Source organism: Camponotus floridanus, unplaced genomic scaffold (genome assembly GCF_003227725.1).
Source record: "Camponotus floridanus strain SB8 unplaced genomic scaffold, Cflo_v7.5 scaffold3, whole genome shotgun sequence".
NCBI classification, from domain to species: domain Eukaryota; kingdom Metazoa; phylum Arthropoda; class Insecta; order Hymenoptera; family Formicidae; genus Camponotus; species Camponotus floridanus.
The window spans coordinates 7,485,914-7,503,555 of record NW_020229436.1 but is presented as its reverse complement, the minus strand read 5'-3'; the positions used below and the strand labels follow the sequence as shown (position 1 = coordinate 7,503,555).

The 17,642-nt window shown below is 28.3% G+C and overlaps 1 protein-coding gene across 3 annotated transcripts in view; it reads left to right on the top strand.

Moving 5' to 3' along the window:
• The first annotated feature begins 6,690 nt into the window (after positions 1-6,690).
• The window catches only part of LOC105254178, a 45,608-nt gene continuing 34,656 nt past the window's right edge, over positions 6,691-17,642 (top strand). For all 3 annotated transcript variants that reach the window (XM_025410125.1, XM_025410126.1, XM_025410127.1), the window contains exon 1: positions 6,691-7,310. In XM_025410125.1, the coding sequence (XP_025265910.1) occupies positions 7,139-7,310 (172 nt within the window). In that variant the 5' untranslated portion in view covers positions 6,691-7,138. The remainder of the gene's footprint in view (positions 7,311-17,642) is intronic.

Genomic DNA, 17,642 nt, shown 5'->3' with positions numbered 1-17,642 from the left:
CTATAAAAAAATTATTACGGCCCTCTTGGAACCGTACAACTTTTATAAGAACAAAATTTGTATATCTAAAAATAACGGAGATATTCCAGGTGGACAGTATTGGTCCACCCTGTGTATATATATATATATATATATATATATATATATATATATGTGTGTATAAAATAATATTTGTTACGATACGTGTATCATATATATGTATAAAATAATATTTGTTACGTACGTTACGACAAACTTTTATGATAATTATTATATTATTATTTACTTATTATCTGTTTCTGTCTTATTATATTATTATTTACTTATTATCTGCACTCATATATCTGTTTAAGTTATTTGTAATTTTTAATTTCTTTTTTTTCTTTTAGATTTAGTAATAGTTAAATTTCTATTTTAAGATATAATACAATGACAGAATTGCAACATTCAATTAAATCTGAACTTCAGAAACTTTCTTTAATTCTTTATATGTGAAACAAAATTTTATTTTATAGTAAAGAATAATGCAATAATAATGAAATATATAATAGCAAATATATAATGATGAAAGCTGTTAATTAAATTAATAATAATTTTGACTTGTAATACGAAGGTCGTTTGATAAGTTTGGTAAAAAAGTAAGTAAAACACATTTTTTTGGAAAAAATCATCGTTATTTTTCAACATAGTCTCCATTGAGGTCTATACACTTGATTCAACGAGTTTTCAACTTTTTATATACCGTCGGAAAAATAGGCTGTCTCAAAGCTCACAAAATACTTGTTAACGGCGACAGCCTCCTCGTTCAACAAGAATTTCTTTTCACTAAGCTAGATTTTTAAATTTGGAAACAGGAAGAATTCGCGTGATTCGAACCAAATCTGAGGAATAGGATGGATGAAGAATTAATTTGAAACCCAATTAGTGTAATTTTTTTTTTTTTTTCATTTTTGTAACAATAATCAAACCATTCGCTTCAAATGACTATCGAACGTTACCTAAACAATGCGTTACTTTTACCTGACTTTCTTTTGGAGGGGTACGAAAAAGTGAATTTTACAAGCAACAAGTCACCAAATGGATCGTGGCGCAACTTCACGGAAATTTAACAAATTTATCAAACGACCCACGTATATAGTAATATAGTGTACAGGAATTAAAAGAGGCAAAATAATTTAATACCTACGGAAAAAATACGTATTGATGTAAATACGTATAAAATTATTAGTAGAATTTTTCATGAAGGTAAGAATATAATCGATGGACATTACACAAACATTGTACGTACTAAATGGCCGTACCAAATAGCAATTAATAAATGATTTAGTAATACAAAAGTGTAGTTGGAAATTGAAATGCTAAAAATGCATATATATTTTTGCAGAAAAGATATAAATTTTACAAAAAGGTGTAAAATCCCTCTAAAAAAACCTTACAAAGGTAAAAAATGTACGCCAAGTACATAAAAAATATTCCAACTTGTATGCAACAATACGTTTAATAAAAAAAATATCGCTAAAAATAATTTATAAAAATTTTCCCTCAAAAAATATATATAAGTTTCCTAAAAAAAAAATCAAAACTAAATATGAAATTAAAACTAAATATGAAATCAATAATTAACTAGCCAAGTACATTGAAGCAATTGATAAGATTTGTAATTTGAAAAAATTTTATCACAAATTCTGTCTTGCATTTATGTATTATAGATTCTCGACGGAATAAAAAATATTTTGAAAATAAGTTCAATACTTTGTATGATATATAAAAATACATTATTATGTGTGATCCAAATAAATATTTGTGCAATATATGAAATGGCACTAATATATTGCGAGTTTTATTAGATTACAAATAGTAATTCATAAAATTATTTAACATTTATTGCAATAACATCGATTGTATTAATCGCCAATTTTGAATTTAAAAGAGAAAAACTAATTGACTTGTTTTAAGATCATAAGTTTTACTAAGTAGACCTGGAATTAAAGGATTTAAGAAAAGTTACATACAAAAATTTTACCCTAGTTGTATTACAATTTACGCATTTTTATTATTATGAAATATTTAATTTTGAAATTAATCATAAGCTTTGTCAAATAAATTCGGAACTAGAAAAATTAAGACCAAAGTGACTTACAAAAACTTGACGTGCTCGGGTCACATTATAATATACATAATTTAAAAAATTTTTAAATATACATAATTTTACAAAGTTTGCGAATTATATACATGTAATTAATTTCAATTATAGATTAATAGGACTCCTTAAGAGGATCCTAAACTGAACGGCGAACACTTACACGATTACAGTGCCCTCATCTAATCCTCATCCCGTATCTTTCTCACATTATTTATAAAGAAGATGCATTGCTTTTTCCACTCTACTTTATCCATATTTCAGGTACATACGAACTGAAATTGGAAGAATGCCATTTATTAATTAGGCAATTAAATTCAGTTTTTACAGTTCCACAATGTTCTACGATGCAGTACACATCGTGAAAACTACAGTTTTATGCATAAAAGCTATAAAACTTTTATAAGAAGCTAATATTTGTATAAGTTGAGCTCTGACGCCATGTTGATGTAAGAAGTTGATAAATAAAAATGTAATTTTACACTTATTTTCTTTCTCAATATAAAATTTCATACTATATAGAGTTTTCACGTGTCCGTTTATATGTCTACTTCAATTCTGAAGAAGAATTTTTAATTCTATATAAGCAATAAAAAATGGCACACTCCCGAAAATTTGGACAAAAACGGTGTTTTTGTCGGTAAAAAAGTCGACTTTAGGATCTCCTTAATAGGAGGAAAGCCAGTGGCTATTTTATCTACTGGATTACTTGCTATCTGCTAAGAAATCGTGTTTTCACTAGTCACGTTGCTGACTGATTTACTAGATTTTCATGATAGAACAGGTGCTATTTTTTCTTGTCTGAAGGCTTGCCACGGCCCTATTTAGGATCCATTCGTCACTTTTATTAGCACAGTGGGAATATTAGTATTTACTAGAGGGATCTTGGGGGATGTGGTCACTCTACGGCGTTATACTCGGTGCCGTTTCTTACCGAAGACTAGTCGGAAGCTAGCATGTAGTGCACTCAAATATCTCCACCGGCACTTATTTGGTCAGCGAGCGATCTTTCAGAGATCCTTCATGGCAATCGGCATTGCATCCATCGAGTGAGATATCAACATCGCTCTGGAATCGCATATCACTGTGTTAAAAAGTAGCATTAAGTGTGAGATCTGGATAGCTCAATGGTCTAGAGTAGTTGCCCGGAAAGCGAAAGACTCGGTTCGATTCCCAATCCAGCCACTTGCACCTCACATATTTTTTTAGTCCACGAATATTGTTTTCTAACAATTATTTGTTGAAAAGTGTGTGACTGCTCTCTCCACAGGATAAGCGTCGATGCCGTTGCGGATAGATTCGGTCATTCGTTGATCAAATGGGCGTACAGACACATCCAACCTCCTCCCACATACATCCCTATCTTTTTTATATGATTCTGTGTTAGCTTATTATGAGAGCCAATCTGACATAACTTTTAGATTAAGTTATATAAAGAAGTTACGATATTTTCTCAGCATTGTCAAATGGAGAGAAATATGACCACCACAAATAAAGGAAAAATGGGAAAATGGTCTAAAAAAAGCTATTTTGTTTAATAAATGTTTCTTTTTGTTAAATGTTTTATAACAGTTACAAAGTTAGTAATTTTAAATTTATAATTAAATTTATAGTTTATAATATATTTTTTATTTTATATAATTTATTTATAAACTTTGCAATATTATTTATATTTACAGAATTTTATCTGTATTTTCAAAGTGCTTAAGTTTATTTAAAGTTTATAATTTTTCAGTATTATCGGAATTTTATTGTAAAAGAGAAAAATCAAATAAAAATATGAATTCAGATGCTAGTAGATGCTAGTACGAAAACCAGTACAAAAATCCTCGTTTGAAGCCAAGCGAGCATAGTCAGTAGCTATGCCATCAGTGTTACCGACACAGTAGCAAGCAAGCAGATCCAGCTAATAATCCAACAGATAAAATAGCACTGCTGTGCCGTTAGCTTAAGGTCAATTTAGTGTAAACATTCCTCTAAATCCAGTTCACTTCGAAATAAATCGGGCTTGGACGACTAAGTTTAACTAAGCCAATGTTGCTACAATGTTGTTAAAGCATGGAAGATATCATTCGTTGTAGTATGGAAGATATCATTCATTTGTAACATACTTCATATGATAACTTTGTTGTATATCGTATTTTAATGTAATATTATATTCCATAATTTTTTATACTGCTACTATCAATATAATCAGTAGATGTAAAAAGATGATTACCGACAGGAAAATAGTTTTAATAGAAATATGAACAAAATTAAATTAATATTTGAAAATATCTGATTGTAAGAGTATTTTATTCAGTACTATGAAAATTATTGCATATTAAAATAACTTAATTAATCAATTTCAAGCGCTTCTCATTTTAAAAAATATTATAGCCTCGATCTTTTTATTTTTGTCTTACAATTAGATTAAGAGTCTTCAAATAAGAAAAATCTGTTATTAAAAAGTAGTAAATATTTGCGATACTTTATATATGCGTATATATCTATTATTGACCATCGATTTAACTGTGATAGTTTAAAGCTCATAAGCTCATGATAATATGAAATATTAATTTATACATACATAAATAACAGACAAAAATTGAAAATATGGAATATTGAATGATCTGTACATAATACACAAGATAAGAAAATATGAAATATTCCATGTTCACAAATAATATATTTATTTATATAAAGTAAAAAGAGCACACGAGCGCCGAGAATTGTGCTGCATTAATTCCCAATATTGATGTTATATCCTAAAGCATATAACATTGCAATAAGATTGCAAAAATGTTGTGATGTCATTGTCATGTGTTGCATGAATCTCTTGGAAAACTTGAAATAATCGTATAGATATTTTTTTTAAGAAAGAGTGGTTTCAGTCGCGTAATTACTACTACACATAACAATATTTTAACAATGTTTTGCACTTTGCCGATCGCGCATATATACAGGGTGGACCAATAACTCTGTCCACCTGAATATCTCCGTTATTTTTAAAGATACAAAAATGTTGTACTTATAAAAGTTGTACGGTTTCAAGAGGGCCGTAATATGCTGCTAATAATTTTTTTGTAGGTGGAGGTACTTTAGAGATTTCAAGGTCATCTCCATTTTTTTAAATGGAACTCCCCATTTTTTATTACCTATTCTTATAGCTTATCTCGAGAGCTTTTCAAAACACTATAATAAAGTATTTCTTTATTGAGTACTTTTCGAGTTATGAGACTTGAAGTAATTTCTTAATTTTACATAAACCATGAAATATCTAGTAAAATATTCATTTTTTTATTATCTTACCTTAATGCTTTTATGTACAAAATAATGAGAGGAATCAATTGGTGTAAAGAAAAAATAGTTGTTTTTTAAAAAAAATATGTAATTTGCAATTAACAATTTCATATTTTTTCTTAAAAAACAATTGTATGTTTTCTTTACACCAATTGATTCCTTTTATTATTTTGTACATAAAAGCATTAAGATAAGATAATCGAAAAATGAATATTTTACTAGATATTTTATGGTTTATGTAAAATTAAGAAATGATTTCAACCCTCATAACTCAAAAAATACTCAATGAAGAAATACTTTATTATAATGTGTTGGAAAGTTCTCGAGCTAAGCTATAAGAATAGGTAATAAAAAAAGGGGGATTCCATTTGAAAAAATGGAGATGACCTTGAAATTTCTGAAGCGCCTCCACATACAAAAAAATTATTAGTAGCATATTACGACCCTCTTGGTACCGTACAACTTTTATAAGTAAAATTTTTGTATCTTTAAAAATAACAGTGATATTCCAGGTGGACAGAGTTATTGATCCACCCTGTATATAATATGTATAATAATATATAAATAATATATAAACATGTATATAATATGTATGTTTTAGAATTTTCGTTGGAACAAACTGCAAGGGATGATAGATTTTATATTTTAAGAGAATTAATTTTTCTCAGGAATTAAATTTTTTGTTCGGACTGCCTGTAAAATAGGCAATCGATCGCATAAGCATTGCGCATAATATTTGATAATATCTATACAGCATAAAATATTACAGTAATAATATTTGCATTAATGTTCTGCATAGATACTAGCCCATGTTCTTTAAATAAAATAAAAAAAATAAAAAATAACAAAATCAAAGGCACATGGATTAATATTATAAGACATCACGTGCAATTGTCATGCAATTAATTACTCATTTCATAAACGAACAGGAATGTATAACTCTTTGAGAATACATTAAAGGATAATGGTTTTTTAATAAAAATTGATTCTCTTGATATGATTTATCACCTCTTGAAATTCGTTCTATAGATTATGAAATATTCTATATATATTATAGCAACAATAATAATGTATGATCGACAGTTATGCTCGAAAAAAAACTCAGAGGCACTGCCAAACACTATGTTCTGTCGCTGTTTGCACCGCTAGTGTGGTGCGGAAAAATACGGGAAGAGGTGGATGTGTCGCAGAGCAACATTGTTATTACGCGGCGGTCAAGGGAGTGAAAATGTGCGCTGTATTGCGCAGAACATCGGCGCCCTGGCGTCGCGATGACATCCCTTGAGGGGTGAGTCGTTGCTTGGCGCCTTTTCGTTGCGCTACGTGGCACAATCGCATGGAATATACACGATAACGCAGTCATACTGTGAGAACGTGATCGTTATCTCTACTGTTGTCATCAGAATTATTTGATCTACGAATGGCGCTGTCCTTTATGATCAAGGAAGGAATCTAACGCGTTGACAGTGTGTTTGGTTAAACAATAACGGAAAACCATTTGATTGTAAAGACGGGGAGAGAGAATTACGGGTAAGGTCAGGTTTCAGCAGCAGCGACTATGCGCGTGATCGATCGCGCGCGTCTCCACGATCGGCTGGAAATGTGATACCGGAAGTAGGCCAAGCAGGATTGACCTGCGTGGGCGTACAGGCATACAGAGTGCGTGCGTGCGTGCGTGTAAGTACGTGTAAGCTGTGTAGGTGTGCCGCGTGGGGCCAGGGGCTAGCAGTCATAGAGATGCGCGTCGCCGCGACAGCCTTCCCGTTGTCGATGTATTCATCATCGAGGACCACCCTTTGGTACAATGCTACTATTGTGCGATTGCCTTGCGTCTTTCTGGTCTCCTGCTGGATTATTCTTGCTCAGCTGGCCTTCGGTCTACCAGATCCGGAGTTGACGACAATGGAAGGTAAATTTCATGTGTTCTTTCGATTGCATGATACTCAGGATCTTACATTCTTTTTGCAGTTGCACTATAAAAGGAATATTTATTTCTCGTTTTAAAATAATAAATACACAAAAAACCATTTGCAATTAAAATAAATATCTACTTGTATACATCTACTTTATAGTAATTTATCTTCCTCATTGATGATTTTATACATAGTTTTTATGTATGTATGTATGTATATATGTATGTATGTATGTATGTATGTATGTATGTATGTATGTATGTATGTACGTACGTACGTACGTACGTATGTATGTATGTATGTATGTATGTATGTATGTATGTATGTATGTATGTATGTATGTATGTATGTATGTATGTATGTATGTATGTAATGTATGTATGTATGTATGTATGTATGTATGTATGTATGTTGTATGTATGTATGTATGTATGTATGTATGTATGTATGTATGTATGTATGTAATGTATGTATGTATGTATGTATGTATGTATGTATGTATGTATGTATGTATGTATGTATGTATGTATGTATGTATGTATGTATGTATGTATGTATGTATGTATGTATGTATGTATGTATGTATGTATGTATGTATGTATGTATGTATGTATGTATGTATGTATGTATGTATGTATGTTATGTATGTATGTATGTATGTATGTATGTATGTATGTATGTATGTATGTATGTATACGTGTGTGTGTATGATAACAAAAAAACTGCAAAATTAATTACATAAACTATTATTTGTATCTCTCTTTTTTCTATATCAAACAACATTTACTTTATTGGTACTTTAATATATACATATATTATGTGTACGTATGTATGTATGTATGTGTGTGTGTGTGTGTGTGTGTGTGTTATAAGTTAAAATGTCTTAAATAGAGAAAAGGCTTTCTCTTTTATTGATTTATATTTAATTTAAAGATTAAAAGGTTTGTTTATTTTTTTTGTTGTTTTAAACGAAAACAAATTTTATTAAGATTGCAGTGTCGATTTGCACATAAAAGATTATGTAAATAGATGTCCATTCTCTTTCAATAAATAATATAAAATAAACCGTAATTTTTTAAATTTTAGTAATTTACAATAAGAGTTATTGTAATTTAACGGTTTGATAATATGTAGATTATTAGAATATTATCAGAAAGTTTATTTTACACATAAAAGATAAACTCATCCTTTATGAAATATGCATTTGGTTGATATATTTTTTAATCTTTTTTTATTGCAATCATATATATAACGTATGCGCCACGTGAAGGACAATTATATCATATGTCAGATTATAAAGTGCAAGTATACATTCTTTGTAAATTGAAGCATTAATACTATATGTTTTGTATATTCTCAAAAATGTACGTTTTTGACACATCGATATTATAATAAATAATAATGTGTCAATAAAAACAAGAATCATGAATCAATAAAAAAAGGTATCTAAAAAGAATTTGCGATTTTTAAAAATTGTTAAGCTTGTTGATTGTATCTCGATATTTCTGAATAAAGTATTGTGTGGTTACGACAACAAATAAATACTTGTCGCTCGGTTTATGTAATTTTTTGCGTGATTTCACATTTACTTTCTCTCTCTCTCTCTCTCTCTCTCCTCCTCCTCCCTCCCTCCCTCCCTCCCTTCCTCCCTCCCTCCCTCCCTCCCTCCCTCCCTCCCTCTCATGCACTCCACACGCGCACGCGCACACACACATTGTCTTATTACTTTGAAACCATTTATACATAATTATTTACACTCCACCGAATATTTTGATCTTCATGTATATTGTCAACATCAGGATAATAATATATATATATATATATATATATATATATATATATATATATATATTGTATATATATATGTACAATAGATTTCAAGCACAAAATGATATGGATATACCTTGTTTTGAAAATTTGGAAACCTATAACTAGAGCTATAAACATAGATCTCATTTCCTATCGAAAGTATTGGATGAAAGTGGATCTCATACATGAATAGTTACAAATCTATATAAATATTATTTTCCGACACCATATATAAAACAAACTGTAATAAGCTGTTTGTGTATTAAAAGAGACTTCGATCCTTTCCCTGCACCCCAAAAAAAGTTTTCATTTGTCTAATACAAAAGCACAATGCAATTTGGATTATATAACCTAAATTTTAATTGTAAGTCATAAATAGGTTTGGATTAAGTTATATCTTCTGGAAGTGGAGCTCCCACCCGTAGGAGGGGAGCGGAACCCACGGAGTCTACGCATGTATTTTGCAAGATGAAGCGACAGCTATAGTTAAATGTAGAGAAAACTTCGTTTTGCAAAATATATGCGTGGAGACACAGTGGGTCCCTCCCCCTCTTCTACGGGGGATTTTACTTTCAGAAGATAACCTACTCCAAATCTAATTTCGATCTTAAATCACAAATATGTAATTTGCAATTGACAATTATATATTTTTTCTGAAATACAATTGTGTTTTTTTATATTAATTGATTTCTCATTATTTTAAGTATAAAAGTATTGAGATAAGATCATCGAAAAATAAATATGTTATGAGATATTTTATAATTTATGTATAATTATTTGTATGCTTATTTGTATGCTTGAAATTATTGCAAGCCTCATGACTCAAAAAGTACTTAATAAGAAAAATACTTTATTATAGTGTCTTGAAAAGCTCTTGAGATAAGCTGCAAGAATATACAATGAAAAATAAAGTTCTATTTATTAAATTGAAGATGATCTTCACGTATCCTTCAAAATACTATCGAAAATCAAATCATTGCGACCATCTTATGTCCCTCCTTCTTGAAACCATACAACTTCTATCTAAAACATTTTTTTTTCTAAAACTACGTAATAACAAGATATTTGACTGAAATTGGACATTCCGTGGGTATACGCACACATACACATACACATATATTTTTTTATATTTTATAAATATCTATTTTTAAAAATAATTTTAAAAATAAAATCAATAATTTCGTAAATTTTAATCTATTATTATTGCCATTATTATATTTTAATAAAAATCAGAATGTTACAGTTGCAATAATGCATCAAAACTGACAAAATTATCGAGAGATTTTTATTTCAAAGTTGTGATAATATATATATATATATATATATATATATATATATATATATATTAGATAGATAGATACTTATGAAATATAAAATAAATATTAAATTTATGAAATGTAAATTAATATGTATAACGAAATCAAAATAAATAATCAAAATGTACAAGGATTTAGAAAAGCATTAGTCATAACATAATTAGAAGGTTTTAGGAAAACAATAATTGCGTCATGCAATATAAAATCTTACAAAAATTCCGCATTGAAGTTTTATGCGGCATATCTTATATATTCGGTTAGTGTGATCATCGACCTCAACAATGGCACCGCACCAATTCAATCTTAACGCCCATATCGATTGGTCTCTACAATATCGAAATAGAAGCGCATCAGGTTGCATATGTGTAATCAGAATAATTACATGAAATAAACACTTCATAAAACATGAATAATATGACAAATCATCTATCGAATTTACAAAGTCAAGATCAATATCTCTTGTATATTGCCTAGAACAGTATTCGATATTAATGATCACACACATATATATACATATATATATATATATATATATATATATGTATTGTTATATGTTCGATTTATATCTTACTTAGTATGAATAGGTATAAGTGCATTAGTGGATGACAGAGTATAAAAAGTAATAATTAAAATATAAAATAAATATTAAATCAAAATTGATATAAGAGTCTCAACGCGGTAGTTGGGGCGCAGGGAAAAAAACAAGATTTCCTTTTTATTGAATGTTGTTTATTTCAAATCTAAAAACTACACAAATAACGAACGTTTCAAATCTTTGATTCTTCCTCAGCGCGATTAATAATATAAAAAAACAAATTATTACATGATAAAAAAGGAGAAAAGTTTATCTTCTTCTCGACGCGCGGATGACACAAAATTGCATCGCGCGGGAATCTAGCAAGTCTGCTGCTTCCAAAAGTTTATGAAATGTATTAAAATTTGCTGTCTAGAATCGCAGCAGATCTAACAAATCGAGTAAAAAATTAAATATCGATATTATATGTGAATTCTTTTTTATGTTTAAAATTGATAATTGGAAGCATGACCAGATTCCACGTTTTTAAAATAAAACGCTTCCACGCTTGTAAAAGTAATTGAGTTTCTTTACATTGCATGATTAAGTAATAATTATGATTTGCATGTAAATGATACAATTAGAATATATGGAGATACAATTAGAATATATGAAAATATATTAAATTTGAAATATATACATATTTTAGAAAATATCTTTGTTTAACACTATTTGGCAAAATCAGAGGTATAAAGTAAAATGATGTAATAAACTCCACATTTGCTTAAATCGATATAAAACACTTATAATGAATAGGTTTTATTGGTAATTGAATAATGTGTGTTGATTGGTAATTTACTATTAATACAATTAATAATTGCACTAAAACATTGTAAAAGGCATTTTCTTTCGAACTTAGATGAAAAACTTCGAAAATAACTACAATTGATAAAAATAACTTTAAATTACTAAATTCGACAAAACAAAAATTCATATATTTTAACTTAATAAAAATATCGATTGAATACCTCTAAGAATTGCATCCTTCTCTATTTTTTTCACAAAAAAACATTGACACCTATTTATAATGCTTTGATCTTCCCTATTGCTTCCACCAATGTTTCTTTCTTCGTTCCCTCTCTATTCCGTTTTTGTAGAATTTTTCTTTTATACATTTTGCACATAATCTGCCAGAAAAGATAATAAAAATATATATTATTATATGATAGAGTTATGTCATACATGAACTCTACGATTTAGTTTCCACCGAAGTCTTCAATCCGATTCTATTTCGGTGCGCATTGAATTTAACGTACTCTGAACGTACTATACTTCCACGGGAATTCAATATAGTAAAAACAAGAAAGCTTGATATTTCAGTAAAGCCAATTTAATTTTTACTTTTTTGAATATAAACAAACATAACCTTTGAAGAATACATAAAATACAGTTGTGTAAAAAGAAAAAAGATCAGGATTTTTTTTTCATTCTTCTAAATAACTTTTTCTTGGAATTTTTCCCACTACTTGAGGATTTTGTCTCTTTTTGAATAATGAAAAGTAGGAGTTGGCATTATTTACTTTCAAGTTATTTACTTTCAAGCGTTTCCACCACAGACTTCTATATAATATACTAGACTGCGAGCTCTTTATATACTAGCCTTATATTCATGTCCCAAAAAAAGTATGTACTAAAAGTACTGTACTGCGCATGCGTCAAATAAGAATATTATGTACAGGCTGCGGTTCAGTAAGCGCTACAAGTACTGCAGAGCATTTGTAGCGGCACTACGGTTGGTTCACTTAGCGCTACGAAATGCTATAGTAAACCTTATGACGTCATAAAATATGTCATACTAGCAGAAAACTATATTCCATGTCAGTTTATTTAGCGCATGCGCTAGTTTTGTACATAAAAATTGGGTACATTTAGTATATAAGGAGCTCGCAGTCTAGTATATTATATAGAAGTCTGTAGTTTCCACCGACTAAATTCTGTGTCAATTCCACTTCGGTAAAGCTTACGGATCGAAGCGAGAATAAAATGAGCACAGTCAAACGCATTTCCATCGATTTAAATTTGGTTTTACACTGCACTAAGTTCGAATTAATGCTTTGATGGAAACTAGACCTATGTCGTGGGTGTTTTTGCTTTTTTAATGAAAAATATATTCTTTATATATCAAATAAAAAAATATTATATGACTGTTACTGGTTATATTTTGTAAGTTATATTTTCAGAAATACAGTAAGAACATATATAAACACAAGGACAATTTACAAAAAATACTTATGAATGAAAAAAATACTTACCAATAAATTTTACAATTCCTTAAAAATTATTGATATAATTTTTTAAAATGTAAAATTGCATTAATAGAACAGTTTTGTGATTGTACTGTTATTTATCGACTTCCATTTCAATAATATCTATTTGTAAGCTCAATATATCTAAGTAATAAATGGAGCATTTTTTCTACCGGGCGATAGTATGACGTTTTAACTTATTTTCTGTAATTATATAACTATTATAATTATAATAACTATATCAAAAGATATATTAGTATCTTGCATCAAGTTACAGATAGCAATTATGTTGTGTTTATATACGAATCATCTAGTTGAGAGCAGCTCATTTACCAAAAAAGAAAAATGCGTAAAAATAGTTAAATATTTATTTTGACTCTACTTTATATCGATTTTTTTAGAAAATCACATTATATTACTAAAATCAATTCTAACTTTTGAATTTTAGTCTAATTCTAATAATGAACTGTTAAAATAATAAATATTTCATAGAAACTCTTAGAATTAGTAAAAGTCAATGAATCTAAGTTTTTAAAAATATTTAAGCACAATTATTAAAATTATTTTTTAATACTGCAAAATTATCAAGAATATTATATTATAAAATCATAAAAAAAACATTTATAGTTTGGATATAATGTAACTGACTTTGTGTAACATTTGTGTTATGTAGGACGCTAAGTATAAAACAGCAAATAAATCAATAAACGACATAACGCAGTCCCATATATATAGCTATTATTTATTTACGTCATACATGTAACATATATTATTTTTTCCATCGCGGTTCGTTACAACGCTGCACTATTTAAAATTAACTTAATAATATTATTATATACAGGGTATCATACAGCATAAGTGACCATCCTTTATTATGTTCTAAATTGAAATAGATAGATCATAACAAATGTGTATGAAATCGAATGATTTTACTTAAAGTCTGAGCAGATGACACGTCAATCATCAATGAAGGAGTTGGAAATCGGTCATTCATGAAAACGAAAAGTTAATAGCAAAAATGTAGAATTTTAAGTCGATATAAAATTTGTTATAATTTCTAAAATAATCTTAAACAAATCAGTTTTAATGGCAATACGAGTCAAGTGTCGATCTTATAATAGTTATTTATTATACAATCAAATAAGTCTGGCAAATTACAAAGAAAAGTTTCAAATGTTTCGATCCTATTTTTGGGCCATCTTCAGCGCAAATGTGATGATGTGATAAAAAATAACAAAAGGTTTTATATCAGAGTCAATTATAAAGTGTACTGTCTAAAGTAATAATAAATGCTTCGATATCTCATTATTTGGACGATGCCTGTAATAAAATCAGTCAAATTTGTCAAAGAAAAAATGATATGAAAATAAACAAAAAGTGAAATAAATTAAATAAATAATGTAAGCTAATGTGAACAAAAATAGAAATAAGTAATATAATTAAACTTGAAAGGTTAAGAGGTTGAATTTTTTGTCAATTTTTTTTAAATTAACAACAATTAGAATAATTTAAATAAATATAAACTAAATATAGAATCATAAAGAATTAAAAATTAAAAAGTTAAGAAGTTAAAACTACGAAATTAAGATTTACTTACAGGCATCGAAAATAATGGAGCCATTGGAGACGAATGGAGACAACATCACCGAAGACAAAGATCGACTAGGCTTTAACGGATAGATATGACTTATTTATAAACGATAAAGCGAATCAAATAATATATAAATGTACACATATGCAAAGTCGTAGACCTATTTATTATGATAGAAGACTGTGTTAAATTTTCGACAAATTGTGGACAATGATTAAATAAATTTCTGGTAAACGTTCAGTATAAAATAATCTTGTCAAATCATATATTATTATTAGTCTTAAACACTTCCATAACCTTTGTATCAACATATCTATATTTCTATAAAAATATCCATATTTTTCCGTTCTCTATAAGTAACTTTTATGAATCAATATACTTATAATAGAGTTTATATAATTATATAATAGAGCTATATAATATAATTATATAATTAAAGTAATTTAATTTTATATATATATATATATATATATATATATATATATATATATACAAGGTGTCAGGTGTTTTGACTTTTACGAAGTAAGGAGGTAGATTGGCTCATTAAGAAGGAAAGACCTCTATTGTTTTGTGATTGTCGCAATAATTAACGAAAAATTCAATAAAGAAGATCGGCTAATGCGCGTGGCTAGAAGCACACGACGGCGAAGGCGATCTGACTGTAACATAATGGCAGCGCGCGGCGAAGCGGTGATTGGGGAGGGAAGGAGCCTTCGTAGCCCTGTATATACAGGGTGTCCCATTTAACTTGACACATCGAAATATCTCATAAAGTTTAAAAGATACGAAAAAATGTTTCAGACAAAAGTTGTATGGTTTCAAGGGAGACATAAGATGGTGTCATTAGTTTGATCTTGAAGAGTCACCTTAAGATCACGTAAAGGTCAGCTCCAACTTTTAAATGGGACACCCTATATGCTTTTGCATATTCTTGTAGCTCATCTCAAGAGTTTTCCAAAACACTATAATTAAGTTAGTTTTCATTACTTCAGTACTTTCCAAGTTATGAGGCTTGAAATCATTTTTTAATTTTACATAAACCGTAAAATATCTTGTAAAATATTCATTTTTCGATTATTTTACCTTCATACTTTTATGTACAAAATAATGAGGAGAATCAATTGGTGTAAAGAAAACACATAATTGTTTCGAAAAAAAAATGTAATTTGCAATTAACAATTACATTTTTTTGTTCGAAACAATTATGTGTTTTCTTTATACCAATTGATTCTTCTCATTATTTTGTACATAAAAGTATTAAGGTAAAATAATCGAAAAATGAATATTTTACAAGATATTTTACGGTTTATGTAAAATTAAGAAATGATTTCAAGCCTCACAACTCGAAAAGTATTTAATGAAAACTAACTTAATTATAGTGTTTTGGAAAGCTCTTGAGATGAGCTACAAGAATATGCAAAAGCATATAGGGTGTCCCATTTAAAAAGTTGGAGCTGACACGTGATCTTCAGGTGGCTCTTCAAGATCAAACTAATGACACCATCTTATGTCTCCCTTGAAACCATACAACTTTTGTCTGAAAAATTTTTTCGTATCTTTTAAACTTTATGAGATATTTCGATGTGTCAAGTTAAATGGGACGCCCTGTATATTATGATTTATCTATTTTAATTTAGGAGATAATAAAAGCTACTTATATTTATGCTGGAACTCCCTATATATGTATCGACGATTTTATTTGCTCTATGCTATTGTAATAATATTGGAAAAATTCAGAAATGCCATTGAAAGGAATATTTAATTTGCGCATTTAAAATATATATAAATTTAAATTATATTTTTCAAAGTTTATTACACAAAATTTCTATTTTATTTATGAAGTATACAGAGCGATTCATATAAAGTAATCAATGTAAATATTTGCTAAAGTTGAAGATATATAAAAAAATTCTTTATACACAAAATGTTTGACACGGAGAGGGACATCGTCTAATATAAATAATTTTTTTATAAATGGAGTCATTAAGATGATTTCAAAGTTAACCTAATTTTTTTAAATAGAACTACCCTAATTTATATAAATCGATTCCTCACAATATTCCATGTAAAATGTTATAAGGATAGAGTAGCCAAATATTAAATACATAGTTCACGAAATATTTTATAGTAAGTTTAAGTTAACATAATTTTACATGAATTATAAAATATTCATTTTTCAATTATTTTACTTTAATATTTTTATGCACAGAATAATGAAAGAAATTAATTTGATATAAAAAAATATAATTATTCTTAACACTTTGTTGATTGACAATTTTAAACTATCCTATGTTATCAGCTATTTTTTCGCAATTGAACATAGAATGAAAAAATCTAAATAAACTAGTTTATTAAAGCATTTTAGATGATAATCGATCATATTATCTTAGTTGCTAAGATTCTAAGAAGTAGGTATGCTATATAGTCTATCATGCCCGAATACATGAAATGTATTGATATGATTTACATTCCATGTATTAATATGAAACTTACTACACATATATTTAATAATTTATTCGGGTATGATAAACTGTATAACATTTACCTACATGCACTTCTTAGAATCTTAGCGTAAACTAAGATAACACGTTCGATCTAGAGAACACTTTTATAAAGATTTATATTACTTTAAGGTTTAAAAATTGCATAAACTAATACAAGTGCAAATACGAGTTAATTTGTAATTGCTTAACAACGTTTACATGAAAACACGAGTTTACTCATGAATAATAAAGTGTTAAGAAAAAATATGAATTTGCAATGAGCAGCTACATATTAATATAAAAGAGATA